At 38.1% G+C, this 19,728-nt stretch overlaps 5 protein-coding genes across 5 annotated transcripts; 1 reads left to right on the plus strand and 4 right to left on the minus strand. All coding sequences in view use genetic code 12, as the record gives it.

The window, feature by feature from the left end:
• Positions 1 to 85: 85 nt before the first annotated feature.
• On the minus strand, positions 86 to 1,126 carry ANT1 (Ant1p; the record flags this gene model as incomplete). The annotated part of the gene is made up of 1 exon (XM_007376803.1): positions 86 to 1,126. One exon carries the CDS (start codon positions 1,124 to 1,126, stop codon positions 86 to 88), a length of 1,041 nt encoding a protein of 346 aa, XP_007376865.1.
• A 547-nt stretch (positions 1,127 to 1,673) lies between these two features.
• Positions 1,674 to 3,135, minus strand: SPAPADRAFT_62700 (uncharacterized protein; the record flags this gene model as incomplete). The annotated part of the gene is made up of 1 exon (XM_007376804.1): positions 1,674 to 3,135. A coding segment is annotated over one exon (1,240 nt), but the record flags the coding sequence as incomplete, so codon positions are not given.
• Positions 3,136 to 3,296: 161 nt separating this feature from the next.
• On the minus strand, positions 3,297 to 9,686 carry GLT1 (glutamate synthase (NADH); the record flags this gene model as incomplete). The annotated part of the gene is made up of 1 exon (XM_007376805.1): positions 3,297 to 9,686. The coding sequence occupies one exon, from the start codon at positions 9,684 to 9,686 to the stop codon at positions 3,297 to 3,299; it is 6,390 nt and encodes a 2,129-aa protein (XP_007376867.1).
• A 1,911-nt stretch (positions 9,687 to 11,597) lies between these two features.
• On the plus strand, positions 11,598 to 12,485 carry SPAPADRAFT_62703 (uncharacterized protein; the record flags this gene model as incomplete). The annotated part of the gene is made up of 1 exon (XM_007376806.1): positions 11,598 to 12,485. One exon carries the CDS (start codon positions 11,608 to 11,610, stop codon positions 12,430 to 12,432), a length of 825 nt encoding a protein of 274 aa, XP_007376868.1.
• Positions 12,486 to 15,674: 3,189 nt separating this feature from the next.
• Positions 15,675 to 17,783, minus strand: SPAPADRAFT_156148 (uncharacterized protein; the record flags this gene model as incomplete). The annotated part of the gene is made up of 1 exon (XM_007376807.1): positions 15,675 to 17,783. The coding sequence occupies one exon, from the start codon at positions 17,781 to 17,783 to the stop codon at positions 16,131 to 16,133; it is 1,653 nt and encodes a 550-aa protein (XP_007376869.1).
• Between the last annotated feature and the right edge of the window lie 1,945 nt (positions 17,784 to 19,728).

A 19,728-nucleotide genomic window follows, 5' to 3' on the forward strand; every position in this document is an offset into this window, starting at 1 on the left:
TTATCTCTACAAATATACTAAATGCAATCGCTTGGATACACTATATGAATTTATGAAATAAATAAACAATTCTATTGAACTCCACTTAACGTCTGGCCTTAGGCTTACCCTTCAACAAACTCAACAAAAACAAAAACAACATATCAATTTGATCCTTGAACATAAACAACAACCCTTGAACAAAGACCCCCTTCAATAATTGTGGAGCAATACCTTTGTATAACCCATGGAACTTTTCCGTGTGCCACAAGTGCGCTAATGCGTCGGTGAAATGATCAAATTTGATATCTTCTTCGTCATCTTCATCCTCGTGGTGCTTTTCATCATTATGGTGCTTCTTTGGCTTGGATTTCTTTTGAATCATGGCTTTGGAAACAATCAATGGCTGAGTGGCAAGTGTAGCCATAGATTTGGCCAAAACACCAAGGGAGAAACTTTCCAATGGGTTCAAGAATTCCTTGGTTCCATATAATACTTGCTTTAATCTTTCGTAGGATCCATAAGTGATGGACGGGTTGATACACAACACCATAGAGACTCTTAATCCCCTCCACAACCCTGTAACACCATCTTGGTCCAATATTTCTCTGACTAACTGAATCAAGTTCTTGTGATGCTTATCGGTTTGTTGCTGTGTAGTAATTACCCCAATTGGCATAGTGAACAATTGGGAAATGGCCGCGGCCACGGCACCGAGGAATAATTCCATCAATGTGCTAGGTTTGTGGTTGGGGATGTGTTTGTATAAATTAGCATATACTTTCTTGACAATACTGTACCAGTAGAAGTAGGAGAAGTTCTGAGCTGCGGTTCCGGCCACAGTCGAGAATAATCCATGATACCACCCTAAAATCCCCTTCTTGGCATAAATTTGTCGTAATACGTCAATAGTGTTCTTATACTTTAATTCGTTGTCTTGAGTCAAGGTTTGTTTGAATACCGAATCTTCCATATCGTCAGATTCAGATGACGAGCTGGTGATATCGGTTGCTTGTGGTTTGGGGTGTCTCTTTTTAACTTGGGTTTGAATCAACACTTTACTCAAATCCAATGGATATACCAATGTATTGGCAATAGCCGAAGCCAAGGCACCAGAAGCAGCTTTTTCTATTGGAGTGAGTTGCATATTCTATTATATCTATCTGTATTGAGTTAAGCCAATGAAACTTTTAACTTGTTTATAAAAAAAATGTTGTGCTTTCCAATGAGTAATTAAACTAAAATTGGGGTATATCGTTTGCTGTGAAAAGTATGCTGGGATGAAATTTCAGTATATTCAATAAGTAAACTTCAAATTAGAATCAATGAAATGGGTTGTGACTTGAAGAAAGTATATTCAATAAACAAATACGTGTAATTGTCCGTTTACGTAAAAAAAACCATTGACTATTTGTTGCTTTTATACTATTCAATGACCCGAGGTTCATATGCAATAGTCCTTTTTTTTTGTCCTGACAAATACCCGGCATGTGGGGGAAGCCACTGCCGAGGAAAAGATCTAATTTTTTTTGGTTGTCTTGCCCGCTATCAGAAAACAAGTGTCGGAACTTTCTCTCTCTTTTTTTTTTTTTGTTCTCCACTCCCCACCACCATCGCGTCTTACCTCATTTTCCGCCCCACTTATCGATTTCCTACATACAATTGCTTTACCCCCCACGGAACCACATTGCGAAAACAATGGAATCGAATCTGAAATTGATTAAATTACTTATATATCCCGCAAATAATAACCGGCTACTAATTCCTACGTAATCTACCCCATCCTTAACTCCACACTACATATTCTTATTTCCAAAGCATAACTGCATGATCGATACCACTCGATATCAATCGTTCGTTATATTCCTTATCATAGTATGTCAAGAAATCCTTAATTTTACCTTGATGTACATCTTTAAGCTCTACCACAACTTTATCATCAACCAAGTCAATACCTCTAATCACACCGTCATCACCCATGATCCAAATCCCACTACTCTTGGTGGCCTCTATGGTGACATCAGCCCCGTTTACATGTTTAGGCAACCTCCACGCTATAATCGGTTGCGAGAACTTGTCTTGTGGTGACATCGTGTTCAAATTCTTGACTATTTGGTTTCTCTTGATTTCGTGCTCTTGTCCCTCGATCATGTCTAATGTAACCACGATTAATCTCATGTATGGCTCATGGGAAGTGGCAACAGCAATTAAAGGCACCAGCAGGCCGAAATGTTGGATAGTTATGTATCTCGGTGAGAATTCCGACGCACTAAACTCGGCATCATTCAAGGAAATCTTAAATAACAACTCCAACTTGTTTTCTTGAAGTTCAAACACATCCAATAATGTATTGTCTAACTTACCCACAACAATTAACAACTGGTTGTTGTGATTAATCAAATCAAAACAAGTTCCTTGCTGGTTCAATTTGAACTCAGACACAATAGTAAACTTATTCTCTGCTTCCAACTTAATCACCTTCAAATAGAAGTCCCAGCCCAAAGTAACTATATAATCGCAGTCATTAAAACGGACATGCTTGGCATCAATAATTAATCGCTTGTGTACAGGGAATTCCACTACGGTCTGCCAGCGCTCGTTCTGCTTAAAGTACAAATAAAACATCCCACTCATACCCACAAGCAACAATTGGTCTTGTTTAATAGGAATGATCTTCTTAATAACCACCGGGAATTTCGAACGGTACACGACATGCTTATCGTCAACGATGTAAATCTGGGAGTTATTAGTACTGAAATAAACACATCCGTCTAGATAACTGGTACTGATTACCATTCCGTCGATGTCAACTAGTTCTTTAGCCAAGTGAGGGAATGGAGTCACCCAATTCTGTAATTGATCTTTGCTGACCGATTTCAAGTATCCGCTTCCGGAAAAACTCAATCTACGGTTACCGATATCTAAGTTTTCCAAAGAAGGTGCTAATTGATTGAAATTGATTCGATCACTGATGATATCTGTCAAAGATTCATCACCAACCTTTACTTGATCAATTGGTTGTCCATGTTCCAGTTGGAATTCTCTCAATGTTTTTTCATACCCATTCTCGGCTAAGAAGTGAGCAATCAAGTTGTGTACAGGTGTAGTAACTTTGCTCATACTGGTTGTTTACAATCCATCAATTTTTACAACTTCAAAAATCAGACGGTTTTTTGTTTGGGGTATAAAAAATGTCCTGCCTTCTGACAAATACATGAACGCTACAACACAACTTAATATACAGACATTTTCTTTTTTTTTTTAAGAAAAAAAACACAAATATATAAAAACAATACAATAGAAATATAAACGAAAGTCTAAACCTTTTCAGCTAACTCTTCCAACAACTTATAATCTCTTTGCTCAACAGAACCATTACCTGGTAATCTAGTAGCGCCTTCTAAATACAAATCAACTTCACGGGCACATTGTCTACCTTCTTGAATACCCCAAACAACCAAAGATTGACCTCTTCTACAATCACCAGCAGCAAAGACATTATCATCTTTGGCAACCTGGTACCCATTGGCATCCACGGTAGTAATAGTACCTCTCTTGGTTTTTTCAACTTCTAAATTATCAGCTTCTGGACCAAGGAAACCCATGGACAACAAAACAATGTCAGCTTCAAAGATTTCATCACTTCCTGGAACTTCAGCCATTTGCCAAGCGCCAGAATCGGAACGTTTCCATTCAACTCTGACCGTCTTGATACCTTTAACATTTCCTTCACCATCATCAATAAATTCCTTAGATAAGATAGAATATTCACGAGGATCTTTGCCGTAATGAGTCTTGACTTCAGTATGACCATAATCAACTCTGAAGATTCTTGGCCATTGTGGCCATGGATTATCCTTTGGACGTTCATTAGGTGGATTTGGTAATAATTCAAAGTTGGTAACTGACTTGGCACCATGTCTGGTAGAGGTACCCAAACAATCATTACCAGTATCACCACCACCAATAACAATAACTTTCTTACCTTCAATGGTCTTTCTAATGGTTTCCAAATTGTTATCCAATAATGCCTTGGTGTTGGAATGCAATAAGGTCATGGCATAGTCAATATTCTTCAAGCTTCTACCTGGAATTCTCAAATCTCTTGGAATTGTAGAACCAACGGCAAACACAACAGCATCGTGTTTACTCTTCAACTCAGAAACAGTAATATCTTCACCAACAGTAGTGTTACAAACAAATTCAACCCCTTCAGCTTCCAACAAGTCGGTTCTTCTCTTGACAATACCCTTGTCTAACTTCATGTTTGGAATACCATACATTAACAACCCACCAGGTCTATCACTACGTTCATAAACAGTAACAGTATGACCAGCCTTGTTTAACTGATCAGCACATGCCAATCCAGCTGGACCAGACCCGATAATGGCAACAGTCTTACCGGTTCTTTGCGCAGGTGGTTGAGGCTTAATCCATCCTTGCTCAAACCCATGGTCAATAATGGCACATTCAACTGACTTGATATTGACTGGATCATCAGAAATACCCAAGACACAAGCACCATTACAAGGAGCAGGACAAATTCTACCTGTAAACTCAGGGAAGTTGTTGGTCATTAATAATCTTTGCAAGGCATCAAACCAACGATCCTGGAATACCAATTCATTCCATTTAGGGATAACATTGGAGATTGGACAACCAGTATCGGAAGTACAGAATGGAACACCACAATCCATACATCTGGCAGTTTCATACTTCAACTCTTCCTTGGTTAATCTGGAAGTCATTTCATTCCAATCTTTAGTTCTGTCTTTGGCATCACGGTAACGTTCATTTCTCCTCTTGTATTTCATGAACCCTCTAAGCTTGTCTAACTTGACTGGTGCCTTCTTTTCAAAATCAGTATTGAAAATAGTGTCTTCAACATCCAAAACCTTTGGCTCAGCACCGCCAGCTTTACTGGTGAGTGGAGTATGGCCACGACCCAACTTGATCTTGGAAGCTTCACCATTAGTAGCATCGGCAGTAGGGTCTTCTTTGATTGATTTCAAAAACTTGTTCAATTCTTGCTTCTTGGCTTCTTCGGCCTTTAACTTTTCCTTCTCCAAAACCTTCTTATAATCATGGGGCAAGACCTTGACAAATCTTGGCAAAAATCTCGTGAAATCATTCAAGATATTGTCAGCAACTTCTGAACCAGTGTAATGACGATGGTCTTCAATCAAACTTCTAATGAATGCAATTTCTTCAGTTTCAGTAACTGGAGATAACTCGACAGTCTTGCTATTGACACGATCACCAAAATCTTGACCCATGTCTAAAACATAAGCAATACCACCACACATACCAGCACCAAAGTTACGTCCAGTACCACCCAAAACAATGACTCTACCACCAGACATATATTCACACCCGTGGTCACCAGTACCTTCGACAACGATGTTGGCACCAGAATTACGAACAGCAAAACGTTCAGCAGCAATACCTCTGATGAATGCAGTACCGGAAGTGGCCCCGAAGAACGCAGTATTACCAGCAATGATTTGATCTTCAGCTTTGAATTTGGAATCCTTGGGTGGATAAACAATAATTCTACCTCCAGATAAACCTTTACCAATATAATCATTAGCATCACCTTCCAATTCTAATGTGATACCTGATGCCAAGAATGCACCAAATGATTGACCAGCTGAACCAGTAACATTAACATGAATAGTATCATGAGGTAATCCTTGTTCACCAAAAGTCTTGGAAACACGGTAGGATAAAGTGGTACCCAATGTACGATCGGTGTTGACAATATCACAGTCAATTGTAACAGGCAAACCCTTAGCTAAGGTCATTTCTGATTCATCAATCAACTTGTTATCCATACGAACATGCAATTTGAGATCTTGCTTTCTAACACAATAAGTGGCAACACCAGGACGGATAGTATGAGCTGGAGTTAAAATTGGTGACAAGTCAATATTGGCATTCTTGATATTACGTAATTCGTCTCTAACCTTCAACTTTTCAGCACGACCTACCATTTCATTGATAGTTCTAAATCCCAACTTGGCCATAATTTGCCTTAAATCTTGAGCCAAATAGTAGAAGAAGTTGATGACATGTTCTGGAGTACCTGGGAACTTCTTACGTAAAATAGGATCTTGAGTAGCAATACCAACTGGACAAGTATTCAAATGACATTTTCTCATATAGATACAACCCATGGCAATTAATGGAGTAGTAGCAAAACCCCATTCTTCAGCACCCAATAAACAGGCAATGGCGATATCTCTACCAGTTCTAATTTGACCATCAGTTTGCAAGATAACTCTTCCTCTTAAATCATTCAATACCAAAGTTTGATGGGATTCAGCTAACCCTAATTCCCATGGTAAACCAGCATACTTGATAGAAGTTAACTTGGCAGCACCAGTACCACCATCACCACCAGAAACCAAAATATTTTCAGATCCAGCCTTGGCAACACCGGCAGCAACGATACCAACACCGACTTCACTAACCAACTTAACTGAAGTTCTTGCTCTTGGGTTGGCACATTTCAAATCATACAACAATTGCTTCAAATCTTCAATGGAATAGATATCATGATGTGGTGGAGGAGAAATCAACCCGACACCTGGAGTAGAATGTCTTGTCTTACCAATTTCAGCAGAAACCTTGTGACCAGGTAATTCCCCACCTTCACCAGGCTTAGCACCTTGCGCCATTTTAATTTGTAATTCATCAGCATCAGCCAAATAATATGAAGTGACCCCAAATCTACCCGAGGCAACTTGTTTAATTGCTGATCTCATGGTATCACCATTAGCATTGACTTGAGAACGAGCGGCATCTTCACCACCTTCACCAGTATTTGATTTACCACCCAATCTATTCATAGCCACAGCAATGGTAGAATGAGCTTCCATGGAAATAGAACCATAAGACATGGCACCAGTGAAGAATCTTCTAACAATTTCCGTCCATGGTTCAACTTGATCAATAGGAACACTGTTTCCAGATTCATAATCAAAATCTAACAACCCACGAAGAGTACAGTTTCTAACAGCTTCGTTTTCTTTCTTGGCATAAGTCTCATAAGCACGTTCGTTTTTGTTTCTAACAGCATCTTGTAATGAAGCAATTGCTGCTGGATCGTTGATATGGCGTTCTCCTCCGTCACGCCAATGGTATTCCCCAGTTTCAGGAAGACCCTGAGGTTTGGTCGTCTCTCTGGTTGGATATCCTCGTTCGTGTAAAGTAAATGCATCTTGAGCAATGTATTCAAATGTAACACCCTTAATTCTTGATGCAGTACCAGCAAAGCAACGATCGATAACTGAATTATCAATTCCAAGAGCTTCGAAAATTTGGGCCCCTTTGTAACTGGCCAAGGTTGAAATACCCATCTTGGACATAACCTTTAAGATACCTGCATCAATGGCACTCTTGTAACCTTTGATGATTTCTTGTGGGGATTTCTTAATTTTCAACAACCCTTGATCATTCATTCTAACCAAAGTTTCCATGGCCAAGTATGGATTAATGGCATCAGCACCATAACCAACTAAACAACAAGCATGATGAACTTCTTTAGCTTCTTGGGTTTGAATAATCAATGCAACTTTAGATCTTTGTTTCTGTCTAACCAAATGATGATGAACAGCACCAACAGCAATCAATGCTGAAATTGGAACTCTTGAAGGACCAGTTTTAACATCACTTAATATGATAATCTTATTGTCATCAGCAATGGCCTTAGATGCTTCTTGACAAATACGATCAATGGTGGAGATATAACCAGGAATACCAGCCTGTTTATCAAAAGTGATATCAATATTGGCCACCGACCATTTAGGATAAACATGTTCAATATTCTGAATGGCTAATAATTCTGAATTGTCTAAAATTGGTGATTTCAATAATAATCTATTACATTGGTCTGGCTTCATTTCTAACAAGTTACCTTGAGGACCAACATAACATTCCAAGGACATAACAATTGCTTCTCTGATTGGATCAATCGGTGGGTTGGTGACTTGGGCAAACAATTGTCTGAAATACTCATACAATAACTTTGGTTGGTCAGTAAGACAAGCAAGAGCATTATCATTACCCATGGAACCCAAGGCTTCATTACCTTCAGCCATTGGAGCCAATACAAATGAAAGCTGTTCGTGGGAATAGCCCGATGCAATTAATCTTGGATCCGAATCAAGTTTTATCGAAGTGTCAATGTCATCAGCAGTAATATTAATACCACGATTTTCCAATTTGGAGTTTAAATCTTGCAAACTAATCATATTTGCCATTATCCAAGACTTGAAGTCATATCTTGAAGCAACTTTGCTCTTTAATTCTCGATCATCGACAATTCTACCTTCAACGGTATCAACCAACAACATTCTACCCGGTTGTAATCTTCCCTTTTGCAAGACTCTTTCCGGTTCAATTTCAATGACCCCAACTTCAGAAGCACAAATAATAAAATCATCATCAGTAACATAATAACGACAAGGCCTTAACCCGTTACGATCCAAATTAGCCCCGCAATAACGGTCATCAGCAAATGTGAACAATGCAGGACCATCCCAAGGTTCCATTAAACAAGCAGCCCATTCATAAAATGCCTTCTTCTTAGGATCGATGTTTTGATCATTTTGCCAAGCTTCAGGAATCATCATCATGACTGCTTCCGGTAAGGAAACGATACCATTGATAACCAACAATTCCAAAACATTGTCAAAAGCAGCAGAATCAGAACCTCCTTCTTCAATAATAGGAAACAATTTATCCATTTCATCACCAAATAATTGAGAAGCCATGACCCCTTCTTTAGATCTCATCCAATTCTTGTTACCTCTTAAAGTGTTAATTTCACCATTATGAGCAGCTAATCTCAAAGGTTGTGCTCTATCCCAGGAGGGGAAGGTATTGGTTGAAAATCTCGAATGGACAAGAGCAAAATGGGCTTCAAATTCAGAATTGGCCAAATCATGGTAATAATTGTAAACTTGATTTGGAGCCAATTGACCTTTATAAACAATAGTTTTGTTGGAAAGGGAACAAATATAGAACCAATTGTGCAAACCAATGGTGTGAGAAGATTGTTTTCTCAAGATAAACAACTTCTTTTCAAATTGACGAGAATACTTGCTCTTGAATTCAGCTTCATCAATTGAACCTTGGCCAAGTAATTCTTGCAACACAATAGCTGGTTGTAAAATAAAAGGCTCACGAGATAACGAGGCCGGACCCAAAATAGTTGAATCGTGAGGAACTTCTCTCCAGCCCAACACCTTCAATCCTAAAGACTCGGCAATACTTTCAAAAGTAGCCTTTGATTTTTCAAACACGGCTTCATCTCGCTTGAAAAACAAGTTACCAGTACCATACTGACCAGGAGCAGGCAAATCAACATTGCAATAGTATTTGAATTCACGTTTAAAGAACTTATGAGGAATGGAAGTTAATAAACCGGCACCGTCACCATCCTTGGGGTTCAATTCCCCACCACGATGAGTCATATTACATAATAAGTTTCTAGCGTCAGAAACAATCTTGTGAGAGGGGATCCCCTTTAAATGACAAGAGAACCCAACCCCACAAGCGTCTTTTTCCAATTCTGGGTTATACAACCCTTGGGCAACTGGCAATGCACAAGCCCAGGATTTATTGGCAGGAGATTCATCGTAGTTGTAAATGTTAGTAGTTGAGAATTCCTCTCGCGGTAAGTAGGAGGAAGTATTAGACATCTAGCTTTTTGTTACTTTTTTAGGGGGGGAGTGGATGATAAAACAAGGGAGCAACAGCAAGTAAAACTAGACGAAAGAACAACTAATGGAATAAAAAGGAAGGAGGAAAAGTTTTTGGAAAATTTTTGAAAGTCAATTCGTTTAAACAAAAGTGGTTGTAAAACAGCCAGGGTGGAGTATCAAAAAAAGAAAAATTGGCTGAAATTAAATCTAAAGAAAAATGTGATCTGGAGATAAAGAGAGGGAAAAAAAAATAATAAAGAACAATTTGATAGACACAAAATGAAAACCAGCAAATCACAGTAGGCAAATCAGAGAGGGGAGATTTCTAAGGGTATACGTCATGTATGTTGTAGCACATGGTGTGCGCCAAGCAGGTGAAAACAAACGGATTTCATCCATGTGGGGCTGGATAATTTTTCACTGGGTTTTTGTGTAGTAGTACATGACCCAGTCACGTGCAATACTAACAAAAAGTTTATCTTAAGCCAATTAGGTCCATGTAATTTGTCAAGCGGAATTCCTCGGTTTTTACCTTATCAGTATTCCTTTTTTTTTTGCTTCTCCTTCTTTCCTTATCTCCGTAAAAAAAACTATTATTATATTGGCTAATTGATGTCTTATCAAATTGCCTAAACCCCTAAAAATAATTAGAATATTGTAACGAAACACGGTCAATTGTTGTCATACGAACAAACGTTCTCGTACCGATCTGTATCGTTGTACATCGCGTGATTGTATTGTAGTGCGATCGGCTGTACAAAATGAAAGAAATGTCACCTGATGGTATGCTCTTGTGCATGTCATAATTAAGAAAAGGATGGCGCCGGAATAGTCAAGTTTGCCTCATCACAAGATATTTTAATTTCTCCCGGTTTTCCGTTGCAGCTAATACCGATGTTTACAATTTTGAAAGAAATTGTCATAAATTTTTATACAAAATCTAAAAATTCTTCTAGAATTGTTATTACCAGTACTTATCATTATTTCTGCATGCCCTGTTCTGTTATAATATATCGAGGAAAAACTCAGTTTGCCCAATCCTACAAATAGACATGTAAGCTTGGTTAGCTTACAAGGTTTATCTGGTAGTCTGCAAATATTGACCTATCTAAAAAAAAAGCACAACCTCGTTTATAACTTCCTAATTAGGATAAGAAAAAATAGACACCTAAGCCCGGTATCGGTGAAATATCCAAGACACTGTAATTTCATACATACCCATCTAATATTGCATACTGGACATACCTAGCAGGATTATTTGTAGCCGATTTGACAAAAAAAGGAAAGTAAGAGAACGAAGAGAGTTCACTCAAGCATTTCCAAGTTTAAGTTATATATATAATTTTTCTGTTTTCCTGTTTTCCTCGAATGCTTTATCATGTTCTACATACTAGAAAACATACCAGGTATCCAGTAGAAGAAAGATTAAGAAGAAAGAGCTTCACAATTGGGTGTTATTGGTACAGATCTTAGTATGAAACTTTTTGTTTCCAAGAAGCTTCCAATGGAAGGTTCAAGTATAACTAATGAAGTTACATTTGATTGATACGGAATTCATAGCTTTGTTTCAAAACATAACGTAGAGTTGCATACGTAGACATAATCATGAATGTCATGTGCATAAATTTTAACACAAAGAAAGCGCCCCTCCTAAAGTTACAAGATAAAGACCAACACTTTCCCTTCTCATATAAGAATCATAACCTTTCACCAATGCATCAGATGATACATAAACCGAATCAAAATGTGTTTCAATTAGTAACCAACGCTCATGAAACAATTCCGAAAGCCAAAAACCTATTTTGTTTTTCTTTGTCTCCCCCGCGAGTTTTGCCACACTAAGTGCACTTCGAAAAAATAATTTTACATGTAGAAAGTTTGTTTACACTTCATCATCCTAATACCTTCACCAATTGCAATGGTTACACCTACTTTATTGGCTCGTTCGAGTGCAATCATCGCACCAATTGTTCGCAATGGGATCCCATTGGCTTATTTTGCCCGTTCTACTTCCTTGTTACCCAGGCAACCCTTGACTCGTTCTTTTGCTTCCACTACCGTTAGCTTCCAACCCGTTACTGCCCCCAAGCTAAGAGCAGAGATAAAAGCGGAAAAGGTTTTGAAGAAGAAACTCAGAGAGAAAGAAGCGAAAAAGAAACAGAAGGAGAAAGAATTGAAGGCGAAGGAATTGGAAAAGCAGAAGAAACAAAGGGAGTTGGTCAAGAAGAAAAAGGAACAAGAAAAAGAGAAGAAAGAACTCGCAAAGTACAAAAAATTGGAAAAGAAGGCTTGCAGTGGAAACTCCAGTCGTTTCTCCTTGATTAACTTTTTGTTGAAATACATTCCTGGTAGTACCTTGAAGGATAAACATGACGCTATTAAGCAACTTTCGGAAGCTGAAATTGAAGTTTACCAAAAGGGCTGTGATAAACTTGTCAAAGAAGCATTTAGTCATTTCAAACCAAAGCCAGACTACCCTATCATTGGTTATACCAAATATGTTAAAAAGAATTATGGTACCCTTCCTGGTCCTGCTCACGAGAGAATGAAACATTTGGCCTATTCTTGGAGAAACTTAACCAAAGAAGAAAAGTCATTGTACGAAGCCGACCCCGAAATATTGAAGAAGCATCGTGAAGATCTTAAACAGTGGAAGACTCAAAGAGTATCCGATTATTTAGTAGCAAAGCAAATCATCAAAGATTTTAAATTTGACCCAAAAGATCCAAGCACTTATGAATAATTGCAAGAACTTCAAATTAGCAGAAGCTGTAATAATTTCAATAAACATGTTCTAAAACTTTATCTTGTAGTTTTCTGTAGCTCTTGTTGCCGTATAAATTGAAGAGGTATCAATTCAGATAATGCACCCCAAATTCAAAAGTATATGATAAAATTCTCGCTTGGAGAATACTCATTATAAACTACTAAACCCTAGATAAAAAGCAATCATATATTTCAATATAAACTAAATAAACTAGATAGGGTATTACTTCTCATTATACTAGCCAAAAATTAAATATTTAGACAAATATTACACCAATAAACAAAGCAAGCACTGCATTTGGAACAGAAACAACAGCTGCCAATCCTTCATAAGGTATCTCTGGAGGAGATTCAGTTTGGTGGGAAAGAGGTGGTCTTCTAGTAGGAGCAACACTAGGCATGTAGTACGTCGATGTGGAATAAACTTCAACAGTTGATGTATAAGTATAGTCATCCGAGGTGAAAGTAGTAACCCATTTACTGGTATACACAGTAGTGTGTAGTTGACCTCCCTTTGTTGGATTTAGTGGAGGTAAAGAAGCAGTTGTAAAAGTTGAATGCATCTCCGTTTCGCAATCATCTGTAGGGTTTTCACCAGAACCATCGGTAGTATTAGGGCCAACAGTTGCACCAGGACCAATATCAATAGTTTCTTCACAATCATCAGTAGTTTGATTAGGGCCACCAGGACCATCGGTAGTGTTTCCACCGGAACCTCCAGGACCATCAGTAGTGTTACCACCTGGACCACCAGGACCATCTGTTGTGTTTCCACCTGGACCACCGGGACCTTCAGTAGTGTTTCCACCTGGACCACCAGGACCATCTGTTGTGTTTCCACCGGAACCTCCAGGACCATCTGTTGTCTTGGGGCCAACAGTTGCACCAGGACCACCAGGACCATCTGTTGTCTTGGGGCCAACAGTTGCACCAGGACCACCAGGACCATCTGTTGTATTAGGACCATCAACAGTAGAAACATTTGGAGTTATAGTAGTAGGTTCACCGCCAGGACCACCGTCGGTAGTTTCTTCACAATCATCAGTAGTTTCGCCACCAGGGCCTTCAGTAGTTTCACCGCCGGGACCTTCAGTTGTATTACCTCCAGGACCACCAGGACCATCTGTTGTCTTGGGGCCAACAGTTGCACCAGGACCACCAGGACCATCTGTTGTATTAGGACCATCAACAGTAGAAACATTTGGAGTTATAGTAGTAGGTTCACCGCCAGGACCACCGTCGGTAGTTTCTTCACAATCATCAGTAGTTTCGCCACCAGGGCCTTCAGTAGTTTCACCGCCGGGACCTTCAGTTGTATTACCACCAGGACCACCAGGACCTTCGGTAGTTTCGCCACCAGGACCTTCAGTTGAATTACCCCCTGGACCCCCTGGACCTTCAGTAGTTTCACCGCCGGGACCTTCAGTAGTTTCTTCACAATCATCAGTAGTTTCATTAGGACCCTCGGGACCATCAGTTGTGTTACCACCAGGACCTTCAGTGGTTTCACCACCTGGACCTTCAGTTGTATTACCTCCAGGACCACCAGGACCTTCGGTAGTTTCGCCACCTGGACCTTCTGTTGTATTACCCCCTGGACCACCTGGACCTTCAGTAGTTTCACCGCCGGGACCTTCAGTAGTTTCTTCACAATCATCAGTAGTTTCATTAGGACCCTCGGGACCATCAGTTGTGTTACCACCAGGACCTTCAGTGGTTTCACCACCTGGACCTTCAGTTGTGTTACCTCCTGGACCACCTGGACCTTCAGTAGTTTCACCACCGGGACCTTCGGTAGTGTTTCCACCTGGACCACCATCTGTTGTAGTTTCGGCACCTGGGCCACCATCTGTTGTAGTTTCGGCACCTGGACCAGCATCAGTAGTTTCTTCACAATCACAATCTTCAGTAGTTGTTTCATAATCTTCAGTAGTTTCACAATCTTCAGTAGTTGTTTCACAATCTTCAGTTGTGGTTTCACATTCAGTCTCTTCATTTATTAATGTTGGTTCCAAAGTAGCAGTTTCAGTTACAGTTGTATCAGGAGGAAATATAACTTCTCCTGGACCGCACTTAGCTGGCCAACACATTATAGGAACATCTTCACCGAGTAGACCACATCCATGGACGTATTTGGCATGATGTTTCAACCATTTGTACTCAAGATTGAATGGAGTAGAGCAAGCGTACTTGTGCAAATAAGTTCTTGCTTCCATAATCCATTTGGCAGAAAAATCATATTCTCTACCTGGAATTTTATTGATACCTTCAAGTTTGTTATAAAGAGTGAGACGTCCATCCTTCTCATTTGGAGCTTTAAGGTTGGTCAAACTAATGTCAACCAAATCTGTAACACTGTATTTATGCTGAATTCTGAAGTCAACAGTAACTTCATAATAATCGCCTTCAAGCCATTTGATTTCCCTGTATTTAAACTGTTTTAATAACGGATAACCTTGAAAGAATGCATGTTTTCCAAAAATAACAGGACATTTAGGAGCAAGTATATTACAATCACATACATCGTGGTGGAGGAATATACCCTCTACCACCAGTAGCAATAGCAAGTACACCAAAATTAAGCAATGCATTTAAACGAATGGTAGTTGTATTGCTGCAAAACCTATTGGTTAGCAAGCCTAAGCAAAGGGGAAACAGTTTGGGGATACTCAAAGTATTTATAACTCAATCTAGTCAAAGAAGGCTGCATGTGTATTCGTCAAATTAGTTGTTTTATTATTCTTCCAATAACACCACCAGAACTGGAATATTGGTAAAAAGTAATCCAAATTGGTTACCACCTTTCCATAAGCAGGGTCCATTCCTGCATGCCAAAAAATATACTGATCAAGCAATCAAAACATAAACAGATTTGGTTAACGTACATCTTCTTAAAACCGGTTTGCCGAGTTGCAAAATCTCCGAAAGTAGTTAAACTCTTTGTCATGTTAGATGGTTAACCAAAGCAACCGCGGAGGTTAGATCAAAAGTAGTGTTATTCGGTCTTTGCAAGTGGAATGTTGCTCCAAATTATTAATAGAACAAATATGCATTATTGTCAAACCTGTTATAGATGAAAACAAAGTGATGGACTAAATTTAGATGTTCTCTGGGGTATCTTATTGTAGTTTTTGCCGCTGTTGTTCTACTTTATTTTTCATCGGTGTTTTTTTTCTAGTGAACCAAAAAAAAAACAATCATCACACGCGTTACTAGATTGTAGTACTATACTATCGTATTCTTATTGTATGAAAACAAGAACGAGAGAGAACGCGAGAGGCAAACTAACTTTGTTAATTATATGAATAAGTCAGAACTCGTAATACACATGATATACTTGCTTGGAAGCATAAAAAGATACCAAATGGTTTTTGCGTTCAAGTCAAAGTTTCTTTTGTGTATCGTTAAACCCGTCGATCTGCATAGTTTCCGCTTTGTAATCCAAAGGTATCAAAACCACTACCCCCCCTTAAGCCACTCCTACGACACAGCCGCCGTGCAGTGGCCGGGAATGTTATTTGTGAAATAAACAATCGTGCCTTAACGGTTCTATTTAAATATAAACTATCCTATTTGGGTAAATTACATTTTAGGTTGTATGGCAAAAAGCAAAAAAAATATCCCGCTTAGTACAATTTCCACTGCAGTAAATCAAAAATAAACGAGACACGTTCTCTAATGGGCAAATACGAAATCTAATCTTCTAGCACCTTCATCTTTAGTATAGTTACGATAATGTTCCTTTTCGTCTTCACTCATGGAGTTCCATACTTTAGCTTTTGACATATTTCTCCAATAGTAATAGTATTTAGTTAATCCCAACAAAGGAATCAATGCAAGCGTAATCCAAAACAATTGCATATTTCCTCTATGATACAATGGTAAATCATCTTCTCTATATATATTTGACCCAAGTATTCCTCCCAATTGCACAAACATATTGTAAAGAGCTGATGAAATGGACCTAGTGCGTACGGAATTGGAGTTTCTGGAAACCCAAGCAACACAAATTGCATGTATATAAGGTTGACCCAAGTATAAGGTATTTAAAACCCATGTTGGCCAAACTTCTTTTCCAGAACCTGGCCACCATCTAATCACAGCAATTAAAGGGGTTGCAAAAAAAGGTGCAATCATACAAACCAAAGATCTTTCGCTTACTCTTTCAGAAAACCACGTTATGACCAATAGTAGGATGATATGAAGAACTTGATAAGGAATTGCTAACAAATTGGTATCAAATACATTAAACCCTAGTTTTCTATTAATTAACCCAAAATAGTATCCGAATGTCAGTTGACCAATATATGCTATTAAACCTATAGCAAATATTGGCCAAATATCGAAATCGTAAAATGATTTAAACAACATTTTCAAAGACAAGCCTTGACGATTATGCATTGTTCCCTTGGATGGATCATCTCTAAGAATTCTATTGACAACAATCTTTACCTCACGATCAGTAAACCAACCTTTTGGATGCATCCAATTTTTAGTTTGTACAGCCGAAGGAACCATCATATAGAAAGAACCAATACCAATGAGCAAAGTGACTAATCCTTCTATGAGAAATAACCATCTCCAACCAGCCCAACCTAGAATACCTCTCATTCTTAATAACCCAAATGCTAAAAGTGATGTGAAAATACCAACCAATGACAAAGTAGTCCAGAACCAAGATAATCTCACTGGCAATTCCTTACTGGTGAAGAAGTAACTTAGCCATAATACTAAATCAGCAATGAATCCTCCTTCCAAAGCACCAATTAAGGCTCTTGTAATAAAAAAAGAAGTTTTACCCGAAAGAGCAGCTTGTGCCATAGCAACTATACTCCAGGAACAAATTTGAATTGGAATAAATATATCAGGCCCTAATGATTTTGAAATTAATTGGGAAGGCACCTCAGCCAATAGAAAAGCAATTTTAAAAATGGTGTTACCAAAATTGTAATCATTGGTATTCATACTTAAATCATCTAATAAATTGTCCGTGACTGCCTGTTGTAAATTTCCTCTATCAATTTGCAAACTAACAAACATAAGACAAGCAGCAAATGCAACCCTATAATTGAGTTTACTAACAAGTTTCTTCTCTTCCTCTTGTTCCCATGTGAAATAAGGATCAAAAGCAGAATAACTTTCATAGTTGCATTCGGAGTATACTTGACGGTAATAAGCTTCCACCTTTGGATCCAAGAATGGGTTTTTAACTAGCTGATTAGATTCAGAAGATGAGTGAGAATCAACTGAAGTAATTTTAATTGATCCTTCATTCTTCTTTAAAGAACTGGAAGGATTTTTTTCCAAAGAGTTGATGGATAAAGTCATGGTTATTGCTGTTATTAAATGATATAGACATAAGGATAAACGATCAAGTATTTATAGGTCTTCAATTGACCCCAAACCAAGTATATAATGGCCTTGGCATGATTTGCAACTGTAGTTGCGACCGTGGATGAGGCTAATTTAAAACATTGAGTTGAAAGTTGTGGATGCAAACAGCCAAGAAAAGTGAAAAAAATAATGTGGCTGCAAAGTGATCAGCAACAAAATACAAAGTGTGGACCTAGAGGCTAACCCGAACGATACCGAAAGAATGGCAAATGAAATACTCACCATAATTTTCTATTGAAGGACTATAGAACAGTGTTTGTACAATTTGCTATAATGTATTTTTTTATTTCTCTTTGAGAAGTAATAATCTGAAGCTTCTGCAACAAAGAGTTTACAAATCCATAAATTCACTAAGCCTCCTTTATACGGTATTTTGATTTTTTAGTTCATATTTATCTGGAGTATCCCTCATTGATGTTATACATTTGCAAAAAAAGAAAAAGAACACATTATGGCCACAGACCGAACATTAACACTTGATATGCCAAGACTAGATAAATGAAACTGTGGATAGAAATTAGACAATTGCAAACTATTACAAGAAATACATTAATTTTTAGAAAAGCCTTAATTTGAATTCCGCTTTCACTCCGTGTCTAGCCAAATCCAAGAAATTACAATTACTCTACTGCGTAATCGGTTGTAGTATTAACAATTGATCAACGAGCTAACATGAAATAGGAGCCCAACAAAGGATACCAACAGGGTAACGAAAAAAAAAAAACTTCCCCTCTAGCATTAGTCAAATTGCATTAGGATGCCATTTTTATTCGCCAAGAAAACCTAAATCTGCCCAGGGATATCAATACACAACTTATTTCCATTTCTAGGAATTTAGAATGGGTTGAACGAGAATTCCAAATTAACTTGCTAGTGAACAGGTGTTGGTATATTCGTATTCATTGGTAAAGGTGCATGGATGCATGTATATACCACGTTGGTATTGACTAAGATGACACATCATTCTTACTGAATTGAAAAGTTGGAAGTGGATGGCAAAATTAGTAGTTGGCAGTTCTGTGATATTGGACTCAAAGATGGATTGAAACATTGAGAGAGCTACTCAACTTATCATTAGGAAACATTCCATCTATATTTATTGATAGAGGGAAGTTATGTCTCTACATGAAGCCTGACCATCTCTTTAGGTTGAAATAAGAATATCACGGATATGCGTGACTTCAAAAGACCCTGGACTAATGAGTTCTTGAAAATGGGCCAAAATTCCAATGCAGAAAGCATTGATTACTTCTAAGGTCAAATATCGTTATTTCATCAGGCTGTTCTTATAGAGAAAGAGAACGACTCCAGGATAGTTAACTGCAGCATCCATTAACTTGAAATATTTCCATCAAATGCAACTGAATATTTTCAGGTGAAGAAATAAGTAAAGACGGCTTGGATAATGAAAAATAAAAACTCACCAGATTAACTTTACCTGTGATTTCTCGTATATCTTAAAGCATCAAAACCAAAATGAAAAATCTAATTTGAAGATTACGCCAATGGTACCACTTATACTTTCGTCAAGTCTGCTTAAGATTGTGGATCTGGACTCGAGAAATAGGCCTTAATGCTTTAAAATCATCACAGCAAATAAATTCTCGAATTACTTATTAAGGAAACTGGTTAGTTGTGGTTAACACCATATGACACTGTTATTAAGAAAACTTTACAATTACTTCTATCCATTTTTAATGACTGCTTCAACTTCAATCCAAAGAAACAACTCAAATACTAGCTTTTTGTACAAGACTACTCTATACTAATGTGCATTACCTTAATTGTTCCAATGCAAGTTTCTGCACAGAAGATGTACTTCTGTTTATACATTAAAAATACATCTGATTCCGATTTTTTTGTTTTAAAATAATTGACT

Source organism: Spathaspora passalidarum (assembly GCF_000223485.1).
Source record: "Spathaspora passalidarum NRRL Y-27907 unplaced genomic scaffold SPAPAscaffold_6, whole genome shotgun sequence".
Taxonomy (NCBI): domain Eukaryota; kingdom Fungi; phylum Ascomycota; class Pichiomycetes; order Serinales; family Debaryomycetaceae; genus Spathaspora; species Spathaspora passalidarum.